The 27,392-nt window shown below is 36.1% G+C and overlaps 1 protein-coding gene across 1 annotated transcript; it reads left to right on the top strand.

The window, feature by feature from the left end:
- Positions 1-3,914: 3,914 nt before the first annotated feature.
- LOC113196538 (short-chain dehydrogenase/reductase family 16C member 6-like) lies at positions 3,915-26,833 on the top strand. Its single transcript, XM_026408501.1, has 6 exons — positions 3,915-4,235; positions 8,734-8,865; positions 16,535-16,634; positions 17,256-17,400; positions 24,772-24,897; positions 26,707-26,833. Exons 1-6 carry the CDS (start codon positions 3,915-3,917, stop codon positions 26,831-26,833), a joined length of 951 nt encoding a protein of 316 aa, XP_026264286.1.
- Positions 26,834-27,392: the final 559 nt, after the last annotated feature.

Below are 27,392 nucleotides of genomic sequence, written 5' to 3' on the forward strand. Positions count from 1 at the left end.
AGGTGTGGGAGGCCAAGTCAAACGGAAAGTACTTAAGAGACAACTGGTAGCTGCAGACATGAGCTGTGTTTGCTTCAGCCTTGGTAAGGACCCCCGTGTCATCTGAGAGCAACATTTGTGCAGGTAAGATTACGTTCTTTGGTCCTTCCGAAGAATATACTAGGTGGTTGTGTAGAACTAATCTGTGCCCTTGTTTAGAATTTATACTAATGATTTCGTGTAAATCTTTTTATATGGTTTTGTATATAAATTCTAAACAGGGGCATGAATTGGTTCTATTGTTATATCCAATGTCTCATTATTCTTGTTTTCTGATTGTTTTTTGTTTGTCTTTTATGGCTTTTGTCAGGTTGAGAGGAATGTTGGGATGAGAGAACAAGAGCAGTTGAGGAATGGTGCTTGCTTATACCAGTGTACCACCAGGAGAGAGCCTCTATTTGGCTTTGTACTGTGCCAGTGTGCAGACAAACAAGCGCCTATATTTGGTCTCTCAGCAGATTCCTACAATTACTAATAGCTAACATGGAGAATAAGACTTGGATTAACTCCCATGAAAACCTCTCTCCCAACCCTTCTTAACAGTTTCATAGCTGAGGCACAATCCTGAACACCACGCCTTGGTGTTGAATATCTTTATGGATGATTACTGCAAATTCAATGACAGTATCAAAGAGTCTCTTGTGCAAGTGATACAAGCTAATGTTTGCACAGAAGTTTGGAATTTACAAAATACTTTTTTTACATTTGTTATTTCACTCTGTGTGGCATTCCTGGGAGATGGATATGGTACTCACTTCACAGATAGATATATATGTGTATACACACACACACACACACACACACACACACACGGCTTAGAAGGGCAATATGTACCCAAATTGTTCTACTAGTAGGTTGCAGAGCCAGCCGTGAGTCCATGCCTCCAAAGTTGAATCCTGCTCATTGCAGGTATCCAGCTACAACACTTGTATAGAAATGGTACTGATCTTTACTCCATTCTCAGCCAATCCTTTAACCCAAAGCACACAGTACAATGCCTGAAAAAAAAAAAAAAACATGAAAGAAGATCCCGTGATTCAAAGCCCAGTGTACTAAAAGTTACTTAGGAAAGTTACATGTGTAATGGTCAAAGGATGAACAGTTGTGAAATTCTCCAGTCTGGGCTCCAGTCCCACTTCTACTTAGGAATGGTGCAATCCTTGGCGAGTTCCATCCCCAAGTGAGTCTCTTTCTTGCCCCACAGGGCTATTTTAAGGATTGAATAAAAATAAGGCAAAAACATACACACACACAGTGTCATTTATGACTTGGTAAATATTTGCTTATCATTATGCTTCGAGATTTTTTTTTCTGTCTGCCTGGTCACCCCAGTTGCCCAAGCATTCATCTGAAAGCAATCATCGTTTCTGGCCAGCACTTCCTATATCACATGTACTTTTTTCCTTTGTTTCAAAATTGAGTGCTTTCAGTGGTCTGAAAAATGTACTCCCTTGGTTCTGTAATCATTTAAACAATGAATGACTGGGAAAATGTCAAAACTCTTTTCCTCTTCAGCTGGTGGGTGGCACAAGTCTATAATCCCAGTGGCTAGGGAAGCTGAGGCAGGAGGATCCAGAGTTTAAAGCCAGCCTCAGCAACATAGTGAGACCTTAAGCAACTTAGCGAGATCCGGTCTCAAAATATAAAAAGGGCTAGAGATGTGACTCAGTGGTTTAAATGCCCTGGATTCAATCCTAGGTATAAATAAAAAATATCTTGTCCTCCAGGTGGTCCATAAGAATAACAAAATATTGCTGAAACTTAACAATTTAACAACTTTCATAACAAGGTACATGAATGACTTTCAAGATAAAGCACATCATCTACCTTGATAACAAACTGTACCATTCAGAAAAGATAGGAGAAAAAAATTTCAATTTTCATGTGTCCTTCACATAAAAAGACTCACACTGCCTTCTCCACCACTCCTTTATTTATGTTAAGTAGATGATAAGATATGGTTTCCTCTCATCAGTGAAATACACTATAGGTTGCTTCAAGATTATTTATGCTTGAGACAGAGAAGTCTATATAAGCTTGGAGAAGGCAGTGAATTTTCTATTACTTGATCTCTCTCTCCATTGGAAATGTATAATCTGCATTAATTTAGCAAACATTAAGGTCAGTGAAAGTTCCTAAAATTTCCCCACAATAATATCTTTAAGAATATAGTTAATATTCTTAGTAAACCCAAATGTGTAAATAAGAGAGATTTGTAATACCTTTTTCTTTCTCACTTGAAGGTAGTCTTCTAGATAAATCTCAAATACTATGCTCTCTGCCACTTTTTCTTTACTGGACGGTTTAGAATCAGACTCAGTGTCATAGAACCCCTGGACAAAAAGCCCATTGTTGAGACCCTACCTTATACCACTTACCCATGCTGTCGCCCTGAATTGACTTGACAGTCTCTCAGACTCTGTCTTCCTCAAGGGCAAGGACTATAACTTAGCATCTTGAAAACTCAACATCAAATGTTCTAAACCCAACTTGTAGGGATTTTTCCTTCACTTCTGAAACCCACATAATTATTTGCAGAGAGGCCTTAGAAACAATGCTTGTTTTCTCTTATCTAAGTGGAAATTTCTGGCAGGTCAGGGTTCACAGCAAGATGATATAACAACCTGGGTCTCTTGGCATACTCAGGTCCCAGAGATACCTCAGAGTTAATCCCTGACCAACTTAAAATGAAATAGAAGATGTACAAAAAGATTTTTTTTTTTTACAAACCTGATTTTTGTTGGGGTTGGGGGGGGTCATGTGCTAACCTGTTTAGTTTCTTAGTGACCGCTCTCTCAACTGTAAAGCAGGGCAGCCCCTGTGACAGTTAAATGACAGTGCATGCTGAGTCCTTAGAATTTGCCTGATATATGGAAAGAGTTCCACAGCAGTGATAGTGATGGTCTTTTTACCATTATCGTGATTATCATCATGGTGGTGGGTGGTGGTGGTGATTTCCTCAAATGGCTCTGGTTTGTTTGAATAAGGATTTTGTTCATGCCGGTGCCTAATTTCTACATAAAAGGATGGGTTTACTAAGAATATTAAGTATGGTGTAAGGATGGTGAGTGAATATAACAGATTATGATTACCAAACAAGGAATTGTCACAAAATATTAAAAAATTCTCTTTAAAGGAAAAAAAAAGTGGCTCTGGGAAAAAGGACACATTAGCTCCAAGAAAAGCCTAATCTAATGGTAAAGACCTGGACTACAATTCAGGAGACCTGGGTCCTGGATCCCCATATTGCCTGTTTTATTAGTTAGCTGTGTATACATGAATAAAGATGCCCAGTATTTGTTGTTGTAGTGCCCTCACTATAAAATTGCAATAATTATAATTATTATTGTGGGCTGTCTCTCACAAAGAGGCATTATGGTGAGCAAATAAAAACGGGTAATGGTTTTATTTGTATTGTAATATTACTTATATGTGTTATCAATGCCCAATGAAAAAACAAATCTCTGTTAGACATAAGATCATCAACTGTGTTCATATGATAGAAAAATGCCTGGAGTATTGGTTTACTTGTCCCATAAGTCTGGATGAGTCAAGACACAAAGATGTTATGTCCCTAACTATAAACCTGCTCTAGCAATCTGTGGCCCACCTATCCGTCAAATTATATTATGTGTAAAGTACCCTAAAAATCTGGAATTTTCTTACTATCATAAAATAATCTCATAATGATTGCTTATATAACAAAAATTCAACAATTTTGGCAACTGATGCTAAAACAACAGGTCAAAAGTATGGTGGTCAAAGGTAAATTCCCTTGCTCTGATTAATTCATATGCACTGCAGTTGCTGTAATGTCATGAATTTATCAACTCCCTTTTTCCTTATCAGGACATCATTGTCTTCAGTCATTCAACATGAGTACGATGCTAGACACCGCCATTTTTCTGGGGAAATTTCTGTATTACTTTTTAGAATCTGTAGCTTTCAAGATAATTCCCAGAAAAAAAAAGGATGTTGCTGGTGAGATTGTACTTATAACAGGAGCTGGAAGTGGACTTGGGAGGCTCTTAGCCCTACATTTTGCCCGCACCGGGGCCATTTTAGTACTCTGGGACATTAATCAAGAGAGCAATATGGAAACCCGTAGACTGGCCAAAGAAAAGAGTGGTGTGAAAGTCTTTGCCTATAAATGTGACTGTAGCAACAGGCAAGAGGTCTACAGCGTCGCTGATCAGGTAAGCTGACTGGTGTTCTTTGCTTTGATGCTCAAGAATATTGCATCTACTGTGCACTTTTTACAAAGACAGGATGAAAGTCTTTTGTCATATGCTTTCCCCCACAATCTATATGTGTCTCCAACTTGCTTCTGCATGTCAGAAGTCTGGCTGTATGACCTCCAAAAATAAGCAGAGCATACAAAACTGCAAGTGGAAACTTGAGCAGCCTTCAGAGCCCAATGTTGCCAGACTGCTTTGCTCAGTGACTCACTATCAGGAGTCAGTAGAAACTGTGCACTCTCCTGGCTTGCTACTCATTGCTTGTGCAATATTTACAAAGTTATTCTCCCTTTCTACATCCTTGTTTCTTTATCTGTAAAACAAAAGGACGGAACCAGATGAAATTCAAGATGATGTCCAGTTTTAACTTTCTATGTTTTATGATTCTGATGCCACTTAGATTCCATTCCATCAACTTGATGATTCCATTATCATCAAGTTCTGAAAATATATATAACATGGAACATAAGGTAAAAGCATACTGGTAGACCAAGTTTCCTGTTAGACATGACCTATTGACATTTGTTCTAACTTCTTACTGAATATTAATAAATAATAATAGCTAAGATTGATTATATAGTTATATAGTACTTTTAAAACAATGGTATTGCTTTCCTGAGTGTTTTAACCATGAGATAAGGTGTTAGGCAACTGATGCAAATCAAGAGAGAGGAATAGGATAGAGTTCTACAGTTTTGTTAAACTCACAGTTCCCTGGGGAAAACAGCACAGCATACAGAGCCACTGAAGGAAGACTGGATTGGCGGGGGTGTGGGTTATGAGACAGAGGGAGAGTGGGGACTACAGGCACATGCCTTTATTGTGGTTTCCAGGGGAAAGAACAGGCAATGCAGGGCAAACAGGTTTAAGATTGGCTAATTTTAATAATTTCAAGAGGCTCTAAGGCATAGGAGTTATCCTTATTTTCTGGTTGCTGGCCCTGGGATGATTGGGGTGTGTATATAATCTCCCAGAGTTTGAGACTCCAATAAAGGGAAGTGATGAATATGTGGACTTAATTGCCTGCTCTTGAAGGAAAAACCAATCAGCCTCTAGCCAAGGCCACAAAACTGGGTTAAGACAGCCCCAAAAAATCATAAACAAGCAAAACAAAACAAATAGCAGCCACACTAAATGCATTACAAACAGCAATTTATGCACATAATAACTCAATCAGCACATGGCAACCTACTTAGGTACCTATCATGATTATCATCACATGAACAAATGAGGAAGCTTCAAGGGACTGAGTGACTATGCAACATCCCAAGAGTATGAAATTAGCTACTGGCAGAGCCCACGGTGTAACTCAGGCAGTACAGAGCTAAAGTGCACACAATGTGATAAGAGAATCCCCAAGGGATCATCCTTCCCTTTGGCAATCTAAGTGCTACTTTGTAATTCATTTATCAATTCATTCAATGAGATTGATCCAATCATTTCATGTGCATGTAAAAATATGGTATAATGAATTCCAGTATTATCTGTAATTATAACTGGCCAATAAAAATTCTTTAAAAATGGCGAAACAAATAATGAAATCACTACTCTGTGACATTGACCTTATGAAGCCCCCTTCATTCTTCACTTTCTATTACTTTCTTCTTTTTGAGGGAGGGGGTTCCCACATGAAGCTGTTCTTTATAACTCATTTCCAGCTAGTAAAAATAAGTGTGTTATTGCTCCCTATATGTATTTTACTATGGAGCAAGAAAAATTGAAGTCAGTCCTCGTTTTACAAAAAGGGAAAGAAATGTGACAGTAAAAGTTCCCATATAAACATCCTTGGGGTGAGCTCAAGGATAAAGTCTGCTTGGCAGGGACTCCCTTCCCAATACCATGTACTAGCCAGACTAAAAGCCTTGAAAAAATCTTTTCTCCTGAATCATATCCTACATAATCTTCACAATGAATAGATACTACTACTACTTTCTCCATTTGACCAGTGATGAAATAGAGGCAAAGAGAGTTTAAGGATCTAAACTAGGTCATAAGGAGATAAAGTGACAGAGCTGAAGTGTGGCCCCATCTTCCTAACATCAGGGCCCATGTTATATCCCCTCCAGGTAATCAACAAATACATGAGAAAAAAATGAGCCCCTCATAATCTTTTCCTGATTCTCAAAAGTATGATAACCTCTACCCTCTCTGTCTCCCAACAAACCTTTCTTTTCTTGATACCTAGTATAAAACCCACCTAAAGCCTTTAATCAAAAATTATTTGTCGTCATGGGAACATATCTGAAATTTTTCTTTTTTCCCATGATCCTATAAATAGTATTTTTCTAAGTCAACTACTTATCAATTACTGATCAACTCCCAAGAAGTACAGATGCTAAGTATTAAACTTTACCTGCAACAGTTGCAACAAACAGCATGCATTACCCAAATCCTTGAAATTTGTGGGAGACTTAAAAAACAATGACAGGAGGCAGGCATGGTGGCACACCCTTATAATCCCGGTGGCATGGGAGGCTGAGTTTCAAGGCCAGCCTCAGCAACTTACCAAGGCCCTAAGCAACTTAGCAAGACCCTGTCTCAAAATAAAATATTCTTTAAAAAAGCAATCACAGGATTCTCAAGTGGCATAGAAATTAACACTTCAAAATTAGATTGAGCTATCCTCCTTGTCTCCAACATAGGGAAACAATATACAAATAAATTGCTTCGGTTAAAACAATCAGCTTCACAATTTATTCCCAGATTTCCAGGTCTAATCATTAATATTCATTTTTTACATGCATGAGGTTTGTTACGGCAATAATTTTGGCTATTTAAAGAGTAGTAAATTTGGGTGAAAACAACTTCTATGTGTGAATCGAAATTGGATGTGAATCTTTGTTCCTCTCAAAAGCTGTGAATCACTTGACATGAACCTTAATTTCTCAGAACCTCTGTTTCCTCATCCATAAGCCAGGATAATAATGCCGTCCTAAACTGCCTCTCAGAATACAGGGAAAATTAAATCCCCGGATCTAAGTAAAATTCCTCTGGTGCCCCTAAGACTCAGGGCTTCAATTCGGATTGCATAATAGTGACCACTATGTCTTTCTTAATTTTTAATTAATTAATTAGATAATTAATTAATTTATTTGGGAATTGTTTTTTGTGCCAGAGATTCTCTCTCTTTGTCTCTTGACAACTTAGACACCCTTCTCATTGGTCTAGGAGTGAGCTTTTATGCACACTGATTCATTCACCAAGACAATAGGATGGCCTTCTTTAAAAGTTACCCTCTTGGGGATGTTTTCCTTAGTCCTACCTCTCTCCAAAGCAGAAGAGCCAGACCAACATCATTTCAGCAATATTAACTTTCCCTTTCATAGCTTACTCCACTCAATGTCATCAGCAGCAATAGTTACCTTATCTCTCCCAAGCATATTATATAACAAATAGCAGCAGTGCCTGGACCCCTTAGAAAATAACGTCAGGGCAGGAAATGCTGCTTCATTGAAAATAAAGGAACAGATTGTCATATCTGCCATAATATTCAATTCAGAAGGAAAAAAAGGCTTCAAAGTATTCAAACATGCTTTGAATTCAAAAAACAGATTTTGCCCCAGATCAGCTTTAGTAATGTCACCTACGAAGTCATAATTTCAGAAAAAAATGATGAGATAAAAACAATTCCTCCAGTGTTTCCTGGAGCATGCTTTTCTCCAAGTGGGGCTTGTGGTGCATTGTGAATTAAGCCAGCAGGGAAAATGGGGTCTCCAGGAGAGGAGGCTTGAGAATGCAAGAGGCACAATGGCAGCAGCCCAACTGTGGACCTGGGGAAAGTATCAGTAACAGATTATTAAGTAGATTTAAGTCAGTTCTTTGGAGAAAAGTGCACAGTATCACAGAAGTCCATGGATACTGGATCAAACACATCCATGTTTGGGATGTCTTCATTCCAAGCACTGGTCAGGCCTTAGGAGGATGGGATGTGCTCCTGCACCTGCTCATAAAGGGATTCGGGAAATGACACACACAGAAGCAATCATCAGACATCAGCCAGGCTGAGGAAAAAAAACTAATAAAAATCAGGGTTCTTTAAATAAATTTGTCAAATTAAAATATGATTTTTTAAAAAATATAGTCAATCATAAAATTACTTTAAAATTGCTGAATTTCTTTATACAAGATAAAAATAAATATCTAGTTTCAAAGAAACTACACTCATGCATTGCTTAACCACAGGAGTATATCTTGGGAAATGCAATGTTAGGTGATTCCATCACTGTGCAATTATCAGAGAGTATATTTACACAAACTAGAAGAGCTACTGCATCACTAGACAGTATGATCTTGGGACCACCATTTTGTATATGGTCCATCATTGCCTGAAATGTCATTATGTGGTGTGCATGACTACTCACAAATAAAATGAAGAAAAATATTTTTTGGGGGGAATAAATATCAAAATGACCTTTACCACTTCAATTGATTTAATGTTTGTCTTGCTTCTGGCCAGGTTAAAAAAGAAGTTGGTGATGTGACCATCCTCATTAACAATGCGGGCGTTGTAACAGGGAAGCCCTTTTTGGATATTCCAGATCACATGCTGGAAAGATCATTTTATGTCAATGCCATCTCTCATTTCTGGGTAATTCTCCCCCCTCCCCCTTTTAATTTGCTTTTACGTGGTAAGTATGCATTTCTATAAACAACTGTTCATACATTTGTCTGTGAATATACCATTTAGGAGTTTTCCCCTCATAGACCCGTGGGGTCTCATCCTTAACAAATTTGACCCTGTTGCATTTAACTTGATTTTTCCTGGTCTTGCCCTATTTCAAATTTTCAGGGAAATTCCCTTCTCTCCACCCTCTCCAGTATGATCTCAAGACTGATTAGGTTGTTCAGAAATCTAATACCCTAAATGCGTATTGAAATGTGCATAGATCCAATTTGTCCATGAGTGAAAGAAGAGCTCATGAAAGGAGAGAGGGATGTCTTTAGAGTGGTGGTTTAGGTACATGGAAAACTGTTTATGAGAACAAAGGTTATGAAGGCAAGAGGAATAACATTTATTGTGCACTTACTGTCTACCAAGCACCATTCTAAATTCTTTAACTTCATGTTCAGCCATGACACCATTTTCATTCTCATTTTACAAATAAGGAAACTGAGGCCCAAAGAGTGGAAATGAATTCCTCAAGTGGTAGTTGGTAGCTGAAGCTTGCCAGAGGAAGGAGTGAGAGGAAGGAAAGTTTCTTTACAGAGGGAAATTAGTGCATTGTTAACTCAGGACCATCTTCCCTGAGGCCTGGAGTAACTGAACAGCACTGTCCAGAAGCACTGTCTTTGACAATGGAAGTGTTCTTCATCTTCCCAGTTGGGTAACCACTCCTCACCTATGGCTACTGAGCACTTGAAATGTGATTGATGGAAACTGAGGGACTAATCTTTTAGCTCTTTGTCATTTAATTCATGTAAATGCATATTTAAGTAGACACGGATGCCGAGAGGCTATTTAATGCTTTGGAGAGTGCAGCCTAGAGAATAGGTAAGAGGACAAAGGTGGCTGGAATTACCAGAGGTGTTAATGCTGTGATGGGGGAAAAAAAATCCAGGAAGCAGGATTGGATGAAGAATGCAGGAGGTATGGGGGATAGAAACCAGGGCCTTAGAAGACATGAGGATTAGTGGGGAAAGTCCTCTGCTCTCTGAGTATAGGATTTTGGAATGGGTTTGCTTTGAGCGTCCACTGGTTCCTCCCTTTTTCCACTCCACATTTTTATATACTCTCCACAGGCCTTACAACTATTTCTTTAATCTTCTTTCTTAGTCACCAGGAAGCCAATGAGAGTCCAGCAATTGATTTTTACTAATATTAATTCAGCACCTAACAAAGTGCTGGACATATAAAGGGTTCCCCATAAATATTTGTGAAAATCTTTGATTTGCCTCCCTGTACCATACTATCTCAGAACTTTATTTTGGAAGAGAAAAATGCCCTGTGGTTAAATGGAGTCAGTCGATCCTAAACAATTCACATAATCTAAAAATCATCTTTGATTCTTCCCCTTTCCTGGAATACCTACATCTTTGGCTATTCCTGCAAAATGTACTCAAGTGAACTTCTCTCCATTCCTGCCACCTTGATTCAAGCTCTCCTTCTCCGTCACCAACAGATTTTCATGGCCTTTAGACTTCAATAGAGATGCTATCTAACCAATCTTCATATGAGAGAGAGGTGATCTTTTCAATGCATTCATAAAATCATTTCACTTCCTTACTAAATAACATTCCATGTTTCCAAACATGCTTAGAATAACAAGTACCTGTCATGATCTGGGTGCCCTGTCAAGAAGTGGCAATATCCTCCCCTGTCTCCCATCCCTCATACTCTCTACTTTCTGCTCACTTTCTATAGTCCAAAAGTCCTAATTAAACCCCAGGGCATGTCCAATTCTGTCTCACCTGAGGGTTTTTCACAAGCCATACTCTCTCTAACATAAGTACTCTTCCTCCTGACTCAAATAGGAGCTCCTTCACATTCTTCCGGCCTCTCGTAGTCACTGATCATGTACTTTTATATCATGTGCAGGTTCTGTTATGTGCTTTGAATCATTTACATAGTTAACAGTATAAGGTGTCAACAAATACACATAAGCCTTCTCGGAGAAGGCAAATTAAGAGAGATGATATGAGGAACCACAAAAATCAAGGAAACAACTTCCATCTGAAGTTATGAAAGGAATCTTCAGACATTTGCAAAATTTGTGATATTTAAAAAATATTTCTACTGTTCTTATTAGCTCACCTATTCCAAAGTGAGGAACCCAAAATTTAGCTCTACCAGGTTTTGCCTGTAGTACTGCTAGTAAGAGGTTTACTTTTTTTCTTAACATCCCTCAAACCCACCAAGGTTCCTGGCCTGCCAGGAAATGATCTCTTTTATAAGTTCGGGTGAAGACCTATGGGCCACAGAGCAGGTATCTGTCCAGATTCCTGGAAGCTACTGTGGTAGGCTTTGGCTCCACAAACTATGAACATAAATGAAATTTATTCCTAATATGGCACACCTATGCACTGGTTGCATTATCAAGCTTTTCAATTATATCCTAACAAAAAGCAGGCCAGACTCTTCCTGACCATACATAAATAGGTCCATCATTATAAAAGATGAAGAATCTCAGTGACAGTAATTGTAACAGCATCTGCCTATTGTTTTAAGGAGGTTTTTGGACAAAGGTAATGAATATCTTTCAAGTTATCTTTGAAATGGTTCTATTGTCTATAGATACAATATATCTTAGTGAGGTTACATAAGGTCAAATTTCATTCATATGCTATTCTAAGTTTAATCCATCTTGACAACATTCCCCTGAATTCCAACTATGAGATCATTCTTACATTCTTCTGATGATTCAATCAGCTCATAAATCTAAACTAAGATTCCCCAGGAGAGATGGCTGTCAATTGTATTAAATACAATTCAAAAAGAGTTTCAATCCAGTTTGCATAAGTATAGCTTCCTAAATAGAGAATTAGAAAATAGATCAAGAAGAAAGACAAAGTACTTGTCTTTCTTCTTGATGTGCCCATCAGAAAACAACACAGACCACATCACATGTCTCTTGTTGATTCCACAATCCTGCCTTATACAGTTTTCCCTCCATAGCCACAGATTCAATCAGCTATACACTGAAAGTATCAAGAAAGAAAATTTCATTTGCACTGAACATATGTAGATTTTTATTCCTGTCATCATTCCCACAACAATACAGCATAATTGCAATTTACATAGCATCTACATTGTTTTAGTGTCATAAGTCATTCAGGGATGGCTTAAGGGATACGAGGTTAATAGAGATTATATGTAAATACTATACTATTTTTTATAAGGGACTCAAGTATCTCTGGATTTCAGTCTCCACGGGGGACCTGGAACCAATCATCCTTCAATACCAAGGGGCAACTGTATAATCAATCCTGTTCTGTCCAGTCCTGCTCACAGTATTTTTTTCATAGCCTTCTGGTTATGGACTAAACAGATTCCATGGATCAGATTCAAACCCTGCATGAGTGTATGGTTCTCCTCACAGTGACAATATCAGCTCACCCTGGGAAGTGTGTTCCAGTGAATCAACTCCCCAGCACAGTCTACACTGCAGTGTAGCTTTAGTGTCTTTCTGAACTGTGCTTTCACAAGGCAGTGTCTGGTAGCTTGTACGATGAGAAGCCTTCAGACATGATGGGAGGAGCTTTCCAGAGAATTCCTTTACTGATGATAAACCAAAATATAAGAAAGTAGAAACTGCTTTTAGGGTATATGATATAACTCTTTTATAAAGATTTGATCAATTATTACAATAAGAGCACAGACAAATCACCAGAGCCTAACTACCCATCTGGGCAAGTGTGTGGTCTTTGATGAAGCATATTTGTATTAACAAACTTACTAGGAAAAAAGACTGAGTTTCTCATTTGGATTTGACAGTTTTTTCCTCACACTTCCTCAGAGCAGGTCCTAAAATAAGGTTAAGCTAATTAAAAAATGTGGAGCCTTCCAAATATACCCCATTGTTTCCAACACCCATGCAGCTGCAAACTACCATGTCAAGAATATCAAACTAAGGGAACAAGTCTTGGTGCTTTGGTCACCCAAGAAGTGCCAAAAATGACTTTGAATGTAAAAGCATCTCTATAGTTGTATTTTATTTCATTGGTTCTAGGGATTGAACCCAGGCACTTTACCACTGAACCACATCACCAGACCTTTTTAACCCCCTTTTTAATTTAATTTAATTTAATTTTTAAATTTTGAGACAAGTTCTCGCTAAGTTGCTTAGGGCCTCACTAAGTTGCTGAGACAGACTCTGAACTCACAATGCTCTTGCCTCAGCCTCCCAAACTGCTGGGATTACAAGTGTGCACCACCACACCAGGCTGCAGTTATATTTTTTTTTAAATAAAAACATAACTGGGAGCCAGGCACAGTGGTACACATCTGTAGTATCAGCTGCTCAGGAGACTGAGGCAGGAGGACTGTTTGAGTCCAGGAGCTCAAGACTAGCCTGGGCCCTATAGTACGACCCAATCTCTAAATAAATAAATCAGTGAATAGCTGCAATTGACTACCTTAATAACCAGAGTGACAGTTATTTCATTTTGTTTTCAAGTGCACCTAAGAGCAGGTAACGGTATATTGACTAGGTGAATTCAGATCTTTCAAATTTTATTTATCTGATTTAACAATTCAAAAGCATAACAAAATCAAGTCAGGGCACAAGTGCTCCAGTAAGTATATTCTGACAAGATAATAATTCTATTATCTTTCACAGATAATTTATCTTTGAAGATCATGTAAAAGTAAAGAATGACCTTCTCATATTTCTTGTTTATAGCGGACTGAATACTACAGGACCAATTTTAAGTTACCAGGTCCCTCGCCTTTATTATAAATAAGTTTCTTTTGCTCATTAATTTTAATGGACATTTAAATAAATGTATGAACCTAAACATAGAAAAATATATAGATATCTCTGTAACAATATAATTTTTAGCTTTCAACAATAACTTTGTAATTAACTTTATCATCATATTAAAATATAAGATATATACAACAATGGACTTAGCCTCTCAATTGAAACTTTACAAGAATAAGTCATAATTGTGCTTGGTGACTTGATAATTACTCTCTATAAATTTTAACATTTTTTAAAATGTTATAGGTGACCAAATATTTCTCATGAATTTACCCAAATTAATAGCCCCAAATCTTCTACTCATTAAAGTTGGCAAGGCAGAGCAACACCATCACTGGCAATATTATAAGGTTTTCAAAGAGATGAAACTGACAACTTATAAAAGACAACACATCTATGTCCAAATAATTTACATTCCCATCTGCAGTTCAAAAACATTATTTTTTATAGTAAAGTCATCATTTTTTTGTAATTCAATTTAACTGGATACATGTTTGCATTCTTCATAATCTGAAATGTTTTGTGGAAAGAGAGGTAACCTATCTGACCCACAAACCACTGTGAAAAAATGTAGGAAACTCATTCATTGGACTTCTTCTTGGAAAAATAAGAGTTTATTTAACTATAAATGCAATAAGATAAAATCAAGCACATCTGATGCTTGTTTGCATTATATACCATACATGATAAAATCAAGGAAAAGATATGTCTAAAAGATATGTCTGTTTATCAAACAAGTTTGATTTGTTCACACATTACTATGATTATAGAGAATGTGTAAACCTGGATCCATATATAATTGTCAATCAATTTCCCAGGTATTAAAAATACTTTACAAATGGCCAAATACAATCTTGACAATGAGTTGCTAACTCAACACTTATTCACATTCCTTTTTCTTCCCTCTAATGATAAAATCCATCTAGTGAGCAAAAATTATGGGTTTCTATGATCAGTTCATCTTCAAAATGTTCTTAAAAAAAGTTCTCCAGTGATATATAAAGCTACAAACATAAATAGGCTCTTACATAGTAACCTCCACTTAATCCACAATTTTGATTTCTACAATTTCAGTTACCTATGATCAATATTACATGAAAATTCCAGAAACAAACATTTCATAAGTTTCAGTTATGTGCTGTTCTGGGGAGCATGATGAAATCTCTCACCAAACCTCTTCATTCCATCATCAGATCAACTGTTGTGGTACCACAGTGCTTGTGTTCAAGAACTCTTCTGTTAGTTGATAATGGCCCTAAAGCACAACAGCAGTGCTGCTGGTAATTCAGATATGCTGAAGAGAAACCACAGAGTGCTTCTTTTAGATGGACAGGCGAAAATTGTTGATTTAATAAAGGAACTAAAAATCATATGCTGAGGTTGCTAATATCTACATTAAAATAATAATTAGTTCTTGCCATCTGTAGCTAGCCTAGGGTCCTAACTGATAAAACAGGATTTTTTAGTTTTTAATTTTTGAAAGACAAAGATGACATAGCCTCAAGAAACAGTTGTAAAAATTACTACTGTACTTGAACATGAAATATCAAAAGAGGCCAATTGTCTGCATCTAAGCAGAAATTCACCCATTAGTCCAGCAATTATAGAACAAAAGTAGTAAGACAAGAGAATTTCAAAAGCAAAGGTGCCATTCTTTGCTAGAGGTGGTTACTCTCTGTAAGTGAGCACATTTAGGCAGATTGTCCAAAACCATAAATGTGAAATCCTAGCACTATTAAAAGAAAAAATCTCAGAGGAATAGATGATGGGCACTATCAAACCTTGATTGAATGCATTTATGGGAGAATCAACAGACTAATACAGCTGACAAAATAATTATACAAAGAACTGGATTTATACTGTCCCAGGAAAAGGATCACTAAAATAAGATCATTTTAATAATCTTAGCTCTGGCATTATCTTACCCCTATCTCTGGCATTAACTTTTCTATGAGACCAAAAGAACATACCTATTAGTTTCCTACACACTAACCTCTAATTTTATTAGGTTGTCTGGGTTCTAATTTTACTAGTCAAAGTTGCATTGCCTCCCAAGAGATGGCCTTAGATAAGATTGTTAGAAAATGCTCCAGAATGCCGCTCTAGATGGTCTAGTATCTCTGCCTTATTTGAAAATTTTACATAATTATTTGTGAACAGAGTTTAGACTAAAGGATTCAATATTGGGGAAAGAAATAATGGAAATGTTTTCCTGAGAAAAACCTCTGAAGTTCAAGGATAAGAGAACTGAGATGTTTTCATGACACAGGGATTCGAAAATTGGCTCAATGTTTTACTTAATGATGAATGAATGAAGTTCACCAAAATCAGTAAAAATATATCTAAGACATAGAAGGCAATTCCAAAGCACATTACTTGACAGGATGTGTTTGTCTTTCATTGAAATTTGCCTTTTCTCAAGCAATTTCTCCATTCTTTCAATCTTTTGGGGTGATGTTGAATCTCATTTATGATAAAGTCTGGAAGTTAAATGCAATTAAATTTCAATACAAATTGCTAAAAACTATATTGATGAGCTTAGCATGCTTGAAAAACTTAAGTTTTAAGATTTTTAGTCAACCATAAATGTAAACATCTCCTTTGATTCAATTATCAAAAGGAAAAAGAAATCATATAATATCTCTTATAGTTGAATACATAATAAACTCTAAGTTTCTTGTGAACAGTGACTATAAGTTTCCTACTTTTGTACTGACACAAAATTTAATGTTTCACGAGGGTGAAATATTTTGTTAAATGAAGAATAAATTCATCAAATACCAAACAAGTAAAGTAATAAATAATAAAATACTGATACAGTGTGCTTATATCTTCCAGATTTGTAAGGCCTTCTTTCCTACAATGCTTCAAGCTAATCATGGTCACTTGGTTTGTATTTCAAGTATAGCTGGAATGGTCGGTACTAGTGGACTATCAGGTAAGCACTTCATTCAATTATGTTGCTTGTATTTCCAAGCTGACAGCACCCAGAATTAGGACTCTCCCAAGATAGAGAAAAGCTCTTCGTGTACTATGGAAAGATCCCAGGAAATTTTGGCTCTATTTATAGTGCCAGTATTCCCTTCTGTTGCCCCACTTATAATTGCAGCTGCAGCATCCTCTTCTTAAAAAAAAAAAAAGAAGAAGAAGAAGAAGAATATGGTTAATGGTTCATTGGTCTTCTTGAGTTAAAAGAATTTAAAGTGATTTTAGCCAGACATGTGATGGCACATGCCTGTAATCCTAGTGACTCAGGAGGATCACAAATTCAAAGCCAGCTCAACAACTTAGCAAGACCCTGTCTCAAAATAAAAAGGGCTAGAGGTATGGCTCAGTGCCCCTGGGTTTAGTCTCTGGTACTGAAAGAAAGAATTTAAATTTTATTGGGCAGATAAGACTAGAGAGTTTGACCACATGACTTTAACAGTGATGTTCTGTCCTCAAGCACAAGTCAGACAAAGGAGAAGGAGTTTTATTTTAAAAATTAAAATAATAACAATAATTCCACAAATTAACTTGTCAACTCTCTTACTAATGATAACTCCTCACTTTGTTTCAGATTATTCTGCAAGTAAATTCGCAGCCTTTGGCTTTGCCGAGTCTCTCTTCCTTGAACATAGTATGTCAAGGAAAACTAACATTAAATTCACCTTAGTTTGTCCCTATTTTATCAAAACTGGAATGTTTGAGGGCTGCACAACCAAGTAAGTAGACTCTTATAATATCTTTGCTCTTATAATAATCTTCTAATGTATGTCAGTTATCATCTGGTCATTTGAAGTTTTGACAGGATGATTATATGGACAGGAAAAGAAAAGATACAGTCTGAGTGGCTAATGTAAGAAAAAATTTCAATACATATGAAATTGATAAATTTATTTTAATTTAAATATAATAATATATTTATGAATTTTATGGGATCTTAAAAACTTATTCTGAAATGCTAATCAGGATATTAAAGCATAACAGAGATATTGGTAATGAGAACGTATTAAAATATTTAACATTATAGTGTTCACGTGATAATTTCTTTCCTAAAAAGAATATTAAAATGTAAGTAAGTATTCCTAAACAAAATGTTTTGTAAGATGTATTAATATACATGGGGGGAAGTGTTGCAGAGTGGTATTTCAGTATAAAAGATATATTTATCTAAAATAATCCAAAATAGAATATAAATGAAATAATAGAGCTTTAACACAATGTACAAGTATAGTACATTGAAAAGTTTACACTTAAAATGAGAACTAGTATAGTTATTATAATTGTTAGAAAAGGAACTAACAAATCCAAATGACATGCATCAGTTATATTTGTAGGAATGAGAAACAACCAACAAAAATCCTAGCTAAAAGAAAATTGAGCCTATTTAGTATCTAGTGAAGCTATAAAATTAAATAGAAGGTTGGAAAACAAGTGGTAAAGTTAGGGGGCAGAGCTGAATCTGAACCCAAGGTAACTTGCTCTTGAGTTTTCTATTAATCACTTTGCAATCTCTCCTCCTTAGATGTCTTTGGGATTCTAAAGGATGTTTAAAATTCATTAAGTGAAAGAAGCAAGGAATGGAGTATTTTATAGATTTATAAAATTTGTGTACACATACATATAATTATTGATTGTGTCTGGCATACATTTGGATGTATAATACACATGTGCTTACAAGAATACACATATTCATGCAAGCTTGTAAATGCATGGAATATTTTTGGAAACCTACCCAAGAAATTCATAACAGTGCTTCTCTCCAAAGGAAATAGGGATCTTGGATAAAAGGGAAAGTTGCTTTTCACTGCCTTTTTATTACTTGAATTTTTGTTAAATGTGTGATGCTTGTAAATAAATTAAAAATTAGTTCTTAGGGCTGGGACCTTTGCTCAGTGGTAGAGCGTCCACCTTGCACATGTGAGGCACTGGGTTCAATACTCAGCACCAAATAAAAATAAATAAAGATACTGTGTCCAACTGCAACTAAAAAAATATTAAAAAAAAAACTAGTTCTTACTTAAAAAAAAGAAAAAAAGAAGAAGACAGGTAGTAATGAGTCAACAGAATACAAAGAGCAAAACTTTCTACCAAAGAGTCATCTATTAAGCTGGTCAATATTAGCAAAGATAAACATTTAAAATTTCTGGAGATTGATCAAAGGACATGGCATGAATTGAGAAGCATTTATTCAACAAAAATCTATAGAAGCTCAGTAAGAACACTGGAGGTCATGACACTTGGGGTTAAAGACTACACTTGTGCCTGTAGGATAGCTGTTTCAATGGACTTGGCCACCAAGTGGCTATTTTCACCTTTCCTCAGCTCCCCAGAGCAGAAGAGCTACACTGTGTAGTTTGGCAACAGGTGAGCGTTGGTTTATCTCACATTCAACGGTTCCATGCAGTAGAAGATCCATATTAAGTGAATAACCTCAGTCACACAGGGTTGGTCCTTTCACCTCCCCACCCCCCTCAGTAGGTACAGAATATCTGGAGATGGGCTGTTGGTGAAGAGAGCAGTTCATATTTCTAAAAGAGCTCTTTGTTGTAAGAGAACTGCTCTAGTAAGCTCAGCAGTCAAGTTTCAGTTCCCATCTTCCCAAGCTTCTTAATACAGAAGCAATTTCAGGTAGGTTTACCAAAAAGTTAATATTAGCTGATATTATTGTGGAACATCTATAATGAATGATAGCAGCATCTGGATAGCACCACTACTTCCTGCCAATTTCCTCCAACTTTCATATCCTGATTGATACAGACAATTTGTGTGATGTAATTGATGAGGAGTGATCACTCTTGCTCCATAACATAGAGGTTCCACCAGGTGTAAGTCAAAGCAAATCTCAAAGACAGTCATCTCTCTGCCCTTGCTACAAGATCTGACTTTAGTTAGATAACATCATTAATTATAACATTGTCAAGAAAGGTAATTGTTTAGTTAGCAAATTGTGGAGCTGGATGTGATATAAGAAGAAGCAAACCAGGTTAATTAGGAGATCAGCAAAAGAGACAGTAAAAACTTGCTGTTCAAATCTATAGTCATCCCTGAAAACTATGAAAACTCTGTGCATGACCAAGACTATATCTCTAAGGGATGACATAAAAGCTACACATTGACAGTAGGAGGGGTAGACAGACTTCCCTGGATTAGTTCAGTAAAACTACTAAATACACAAAGAAGCAAACAACCATGAGGACAATCCCCATGAGAAAGTATTATTCAGAGTTGCTAAAATATATTTTCTGAGATGTCCACTTTTTAAGAAAAAAAATCATAAGATATACAAAGAAACAGGGAAGTATGACCCATACATGGGAAAAACATGGGCAATAAAAATTTATTGTGAAGGGAGCCCATATATTGCACTCATCAAACTTCAAAGAGCTATTATAAATACATTCAAAGATCTAAAGGAGTCCATATTTAAAAATGAAAGGAAGACATGATGAAAATGTCTTTCAAATATCAATGATAGGAAGTAAAAAGAAAAAACCACTGTAAATTTAGGAGTGGAAAAAAATAACCATAAGAAAAGATTCACTAGAGAAACTCAACAGATTTGGATGGCTGAAGAAAGAATGAGTGAACTTAAATTTATATGAATAAAAGAAAGAGAAAACAAAATAAAAAATACAAAGCCTCAGGGAAATTTTGGGACACTGTTAAATACATAAACATGTACAAGATGAGAATAAGAGAAACAGAAGATAAAATATAAGAAGCAGAAAGAATATTTAAAGAAACAATGTCTGAAAACCTCCTAAACCTGATAAAAAAAAATAATAATTTATCCTGGGGTGCTGGCAGCTGGAAGTTTGCTGGCAGCAAACTTTATACTGATGATGTCATCGGTGGTACAATTTTTCCAAAAGGAGCCATCAATTGGCTTGGTGTATCTTCCTCCCTTCTGCTTGTCATGGTCGTTCAGCTAAAATTTGGGGGCCAACAGAGGTGAGGCAAAGAACCTCACCCCACCCCCCGCTGATACAAAGACCTCTCCACAGGCGTGGCTGTATACTGGACCGGGAAGATCCAATTGCAATGGTACCAACCTAAGACAGGAGGCTGACGCCTTGAGGTCAGCTCATCCGATGACGGGTAAGGACCATATGTACTATTGGACAACCTAAGGCAGGCACGGTCCCTAAGCCACATGCTTGTTGTTTAAACAGAGAGGGGGAGATGTTGAGAGCCACAGCCGAAGGGGCTCCAGCAAACTTCCAGCTGCCAGCAAACTTCCAGCTGCCAGCTGATGATTGGCTCACAGCGGCCCCAGCAACTTCTAGCTGCCAACTGATTGGCTCCTCTGCGGTGATGCTCATTGGGCTGTTTCCCTGCCCTTTCAGACCACGGAGCTGCTCATTGGGGGACTTTTTTGGCTCCGCCCATGCGACCCAGCCAATCGGCCTCAAGAGCAGGAGGAGTGGGGGAGGTGGAGAGGCTTGTGGGAAGCCGGTGGTGGCAGTTGGGCTCTGAAGGTTTTCCTGAGGAGCTGTTTTGTTTGGCGTGTGTGGTTCTAAAAATAAAGTTCGTTTCTTTTAACAAGTGGCTCCTGAATTGTGCCCAGCCAGACTTCGGCACTGGGGAGTGATATTAACCAAATTATCATTTAATACTGTGTGCATATTCAAATATGTAACAAGAAATCGCATGAATATGTACAATTATTTTTAAAAAAATCAGTGAACTTCAAGTATGATAAACTCCAAACACATCATAATCAAACTGTTGAAAGACAAATCATCACCATCATCATCATCATCATCATCATCATTTTGCAAGAAGCAAAAGGGAAAAAAAAGTCTCATCATATGCAATGGAGTCCAAATGTATTAACAGATGACTTCCTTACAGAAACAATGGAAGCCAAGAGGCTGTGGGATGATATATTTGAAGTGATGAAAGAAAAATTTTCAACCAAGAATCTTCTATCTGGCAAATTCATATTTCAAAAATGAAGCCAAAAATGAAAGTGAATCAAAACAGAGAATTCACTGCTATACCCAACTTTTCAAGAAATATTAAAGGAAATTCTTCAGAATGAAAGCAAGTGAAACCAGAGAAAAATCTGAAATCACATGAAAAAAAAAATAGAAGTATTTGTAATAGCAATTAAATAGGTTGTTTTTAAAAGGTGGTACAAAAGTGTATTTACTCTCCTTTCTTAAATTAATTGATCATAAATATGATTGTTTAAATATGAACATAATAATATTACTGGACCTTTAATATATAGAAATGCTATTTTTTTATATTAAGAGCACAAATGAGATGCATGGAAATAAAGCTGTGCTGGACTAAGGAAATGACAATAGACACTAACTCAAATTCACCGGAAGAGAGGAAAAGGACCAGAAGGTTCAGAAGTATATATTATATAGTTTCTTCTAAACTTCTTCTAAACTTCCTTTACTTTCTCAGCTTCTATCAAATATAAAACTTAAGAAGCGATATCTGAAACAATGTATTATCAGGCTTATGGCATATATTGACATAATATATAATAATATAGCATCGTAGTAGAAAAACTAACATCTATATAGAAATAAAATTAAGATACATATTATATACCCTAGAAAGACCTCTAAGAAAATAACTTAAAACATATAGTTTTTAAAGGGATATTCCCGTGATCTAAAGGGCACAGAACCACTGGGCATTGTAGTGCATACCTGTAATCCCAGCTACTTAAGAGGCTGAGGCAGAAGGATCACAAGTTCAAAATCAGTCTCAGCAACTTAGCAAGGCCCTAAGCAACATGGTGAGACCCTGTCTCAAAATAAAAAGTATAAGGGCTCAACTTTTAGGCACCCCTGAGTTCAATCCCCAGTACCAAAAGTAAATAAATAAACAAAAATTCAAATAAGCACAGAACACAATAAATTAAGCATATCTAATGGACATCTATATGCTACTCTACAAGAACATGGTACATGTTCTTCTCAAGTTCATATAGAACATTTTCCAGGATAGGCCATCAGTAAGCTTGAAAGGAATGAAGTCGAAGAACATTCTCCAACTAAAATGGAATGAAGTTAAAAATCAAAAGCAGAAGAATATTTGGGAAATTTACAAAGATGTAGAAATACAACATAAAAAATTTATGAGATACAATTAAAGCAGAGAGAAATTCATGGCTATAAATGACATTAAAAAAGAAAAAAGATACGAAATAAATAAATAATCTTCCACCTTAAGAGACTGCATACTAAATCCAAAGTGAGCAGAAATAATGAATAGTGTAGCAGAAATAAACTAAATGGGAAATGGAAAACAGAAAAATCAATGAAACCAAAACCTGATTCTTTGAAATAATCAATAAAATTAACAAAAGTTTAGGGCTGAGGTTGTGTCTCAGTGGTAGAGTGCTTGCCCAGCATGAGGAACTGGGTTTGATCCCCAGCACCACATAAAAAACTAAATAAACAAAATAAAGGTATTGTGTCCATATACAACCAAAAATAAAAAAATAAAAACTTTAGCTAGACTGTCCAAGAAAGAAATTAGAAAAAACTGAAACTACTAAAAATTTTTTTTAAAAGAGTAAAAGAGAAGACATGACTACTGTCATTACAGAAAGAGAAAGTATCATAAGGGAATACATGCAAACCAACTAGATATCGTAAATGAAATGGAAATATTCCTAAGGAGACACAAGCAAACAAAACTGACTCAAGACAGGTAAACAATGCATAGACACCAGGTGTGGTAGTACACCCAGTGCTGGGGAGGCTTCGCTAGTTCAAAGGCAGCCTCAGCAAAAACAAGGTTCTAAGCAACTCAGCGAGACACTGTCTCTAAATAAAATACAAAATAGGGCTGGGGATGTGGCTCAGTGGTCGAGCGCCCCTGAGATAAATCCCTGGTACAAAAAAAAATTCAAATACAGTCTATCCATGCAATAAAATAAATAAATGTATTGCCAAAATTCAGCAAAAAAATGAATGCATCCTGTGAGAAGTACTTGATCCCACAGAATTTATAAGAAAAAGTAGCCCATACCTTATTATTATCTATAAATCATGTACTTGACAGTCTTTATATCTATAAGACTTAGAATATTATATATATATACATATACATATATATAATGTAAGTGCATATATAGTTTATACATGTGTAAATACAGCATATATATTTTAAATTATTTTCCTAAAATTATTGCTAGAATAACAATATTAGTAAGAATTGATAATAATAAGTCATAAAGTGCTATTTATAATTAGATTGTCAAAGTCAGAAAGAATGTGACCAGCCAGGATAAGGTAGTACCTTGATGTTAACTGATGACTCTTATGAACTCAGGGTTCCTAGGCACAAAAAAAGATAAATACAAAATGTTTAGAAAAAGAAAAGTTAAAAATAATGAAATGGTAGACAATTGGGGTAAAATGACCTAGATGTTATAGTTTTTTAAAAATGTTAGAAACCTTTATGCTCAAGTTCTAAGAAACTTTTAGGAGAATAATGTAATAAAGACTGCCAACACTCAATTATGGAAAATTAATCAGATTCCAAGAATCAGCTGAGATAAACAAAATTTCTCTAACGAGTATGGTTCTAATAATTGAAAGAGTACATAAAAGTATAAAATGACAAGGTATTACTTTGTAGGATCTTTATTTATATTCTCATACTTTTCAACTCCTATTGGATCATATTTATTTCTGTTGAATGCTTAAGAATGGTCGACCTAAAACGATACATTACACATGCTCAAGATACTTTTTTGGTAAAATTAAATTTACTATTTTATTACTTAATAGTGCACAATTATTTGATGTTTGGGAAGAAGAAAGAGGAAGAAAGATACAAAGAAATCTTAAAACAATTGTTTTTATTTGTTCAGATCATCACAACACAGAAAATAAACAAAGGCAAGAAGTTCACTAGAGGAAATTAAATGTGTTAGCACTGTTCCTAATATTGGCCTGGAGAGAAAACACAAAGCAATCCCTAATATTTACTCTTTTTTTGACTATTTAAAGCAACCTATTCTAATCCCATGTCTGAAATTTAATAATTGATGCTCATAATGACTATAAAAAAATACCACTCTAATGACATAACTTTTGTTATTGTTATTCCAGGTATCCATTTCTATTACCTCTACTGGAGCAGGAGTATGTGGCCCAAAAAATTTTCAATGCTATTTTAGAGGAACAAGTTTACCTCCTAATTCCCAAATTTGCATACTTTGCAATTGTCCTTAAGCAGTAAGTTAATAATGATCTCAATATCCCTTTGGTTGTTTGTAAACAAATTGTTCAAGCATTGCTACTTCTTTGAGAAACTTCACATTTTTCAAAAGATGAGAGGAAGAACTTTAATAGCACAAGGACAATTTATTGGATTCTTGCTAGCTGTGTCTTGATTACTTCAGACACAAAATTTAACCACTGTTTAGGCCTTGCAGAGCATATATTTTTTGTTTGTTTTTTGTTTGTTTGTTTCAGTTCAGAAACAAATAGCATCTGAATTATTTGGGAGGTTTTGCATTTCTGTTTTTGTTTTGTGCATTTCTGTTTTCAACCAATTATTTGAGTAGAGTTCTGTTTCAAAAAGAAAGGTTAAAATCCTGAATGTTCTGCTAGGAAGATATTAAAAGTATTTGAAAAATTCCTCATTTATTTTAGTAAAACAGTTTCTACAACTTCCTACAAGGTCAGTCCAGTAAACTCTGGGATATTCATGGATGATTCCAACCCACGCTTACATCTAACATAATGGAGGCTTATGTGCCAGTTACTGCACTGACAGTTTTGCATGAATTTTATCATTTTTAGGGAATCCAAAGTTTAAAGAAAGTAATTTTGCATGATTAAACAGCTAATGTGTGCTAGAGTAGTTTTAAACCAGTTTCCCAACAGATTACAAAGCTTTTCTATCAGGTTGCACTCCTCCCCTGCTATAAGTAAAGATTGCTTCCCATCCATCCATAAGATGCCTCAGACCAGAAGTCTTTGAGAGTTCAGATTTTTTCAGATTTTGGAATATTTGCATATACATAATGAGATATCCTGGAGATAGCACCTAAGTCTAAACATGAAATTTATTTGTTTCATATACACCTTAAACAAATAGCAGAAGGCAATTTTGTACAATAGTTTTACTGTGTCTGCATTTGATCATGACCTGTCAGATAAGGTATAGTATTTTCCATTTGTGGTATCATGTGGGTGCTCAAAAAGCTTTGGATTTTGAAGCATTTGGGATTATATTGTTGGCAAATACCATACTTTATTTCCTACTTATACACATTCCACATATTTCCTATTCATCCTTAGCTTGCCCACTTGGTTAGGCAGGTCAAGGTCCTGCACTGTATGATCCCCTGATGCTTTTCCCTTCCTCTTGTAGCATTCATCATCACACTGTAGTCGTTGGCCAGCTTACAGTCTCCCTGAGGACAAAACACATTTTCTGAATTGCTTCCCATTTGTGCTCCTGCCTAGGACAGCACCTGACATGTAATAAGCATCCAAAAATATTTGCTGAGTCAAGTTGAGAACCAATGGGCTGCTGTAAACAAAAGTGATCTGAAGATACAGGTTCTATCATCAAAAAGCTCAGGAGCACATTGGAATCACCTGGGCCCCATTTGATACTATAGATCCCTGGATGCCAATCCCCAGATATTCTGCTTAATTTGTCTGGTTTTCTTTCTAATTTTAACTACTGTTTACTAGTCTAGTAAATAAGTATGCATAACAGTAAGTCCAGGGCCATTTGATCTTTCAAAAAAACCAATGAGTGTGATATATGAATTAATTGGTACTTTTTAAAACTAAAGGGATGATTCCAAGGTGCAGCCCAGATGGACAACATTGAGGGTATTGATGGCCCTCAATTAATTGTGACAGCAACACTTCTCTGTCCATCTCTCCCATTAAGTGACAGTTGCACAACATAGATCATGACATTGCAAACTTTGTGGAATTTTCACTTAATATTTGCAGTATAGTCTCTTCAACTACTGAAAGGATTGTAAAAGGTCACAACTTTTTTCTATGTTTTTCCTCTAGTCTAATATCTCCAAAAATGTTGATCGTCCTTGGGGAGTACCTTGGAGCAGATACTTGCATGGATTCTTTCAAAGGGAGAATGGAAGCAAATAAACCTCAGGAAGAAGCGGAGAGAAAATGCCAGTAATTAAGCTTCAAATGAATCAAATAAAAAGTGTTAAAATGCTAGACTATTTGGAATTCCTCCTAATGCTTCAAGTGTCCAGGCTACTAAGAATCACTGAAGCTTTCAAAAGTGCCACCCTTATTTCCAGGGCACAATTGACACACTGATATTTTTCTAAGTGTTTAAGTTATCTATCTGGTTTTTCCTATCATTTTTTAGTCTGGTAAGTATGGACATCGTCATAGCCTTTTCAATAGACTCTGAGCATATAGTTATAAAACATATTAATGCAATTGGCCTCTAATTTAATTTGAAAATAGAAATATAAGATACTTTTAGGAGGCAGGTGGGATGGTGTATGTCTGTAATCCCAGTTACTTGGGAGTCTAAGGCAAGAGGATTACAAGTTGGAATTCAGTCTCTGCATGAAAAATAAAAAAAACAGGCTCAGTGGTAGAGTGCCCCTCTCCAATCTCCAATACAGAAAAAGAAAGAAAGAAAGAAGAAAGAAAGAAAGAAAGAAAGAAAGAAAGAAAGAAAGAAAGAAAGAAAGAAAGAAAGAGAGGGAAAAAGGAATGCA

This window comes from Urocitellus parryii, chromosome 7 (assembly GCF_045843805.1).
Source record: "Urocitellus parryii isolate mUroPar1 chromosome 7, mUroPar1.hap1, whole genome shotgun sequence".
Classification (NCBI taxonomy): Eukaryota; Metazoa; Chordata; class Mammalia; order Rodentia; family Sciuridae; genus Urocitellus; species Urocitellus parryii.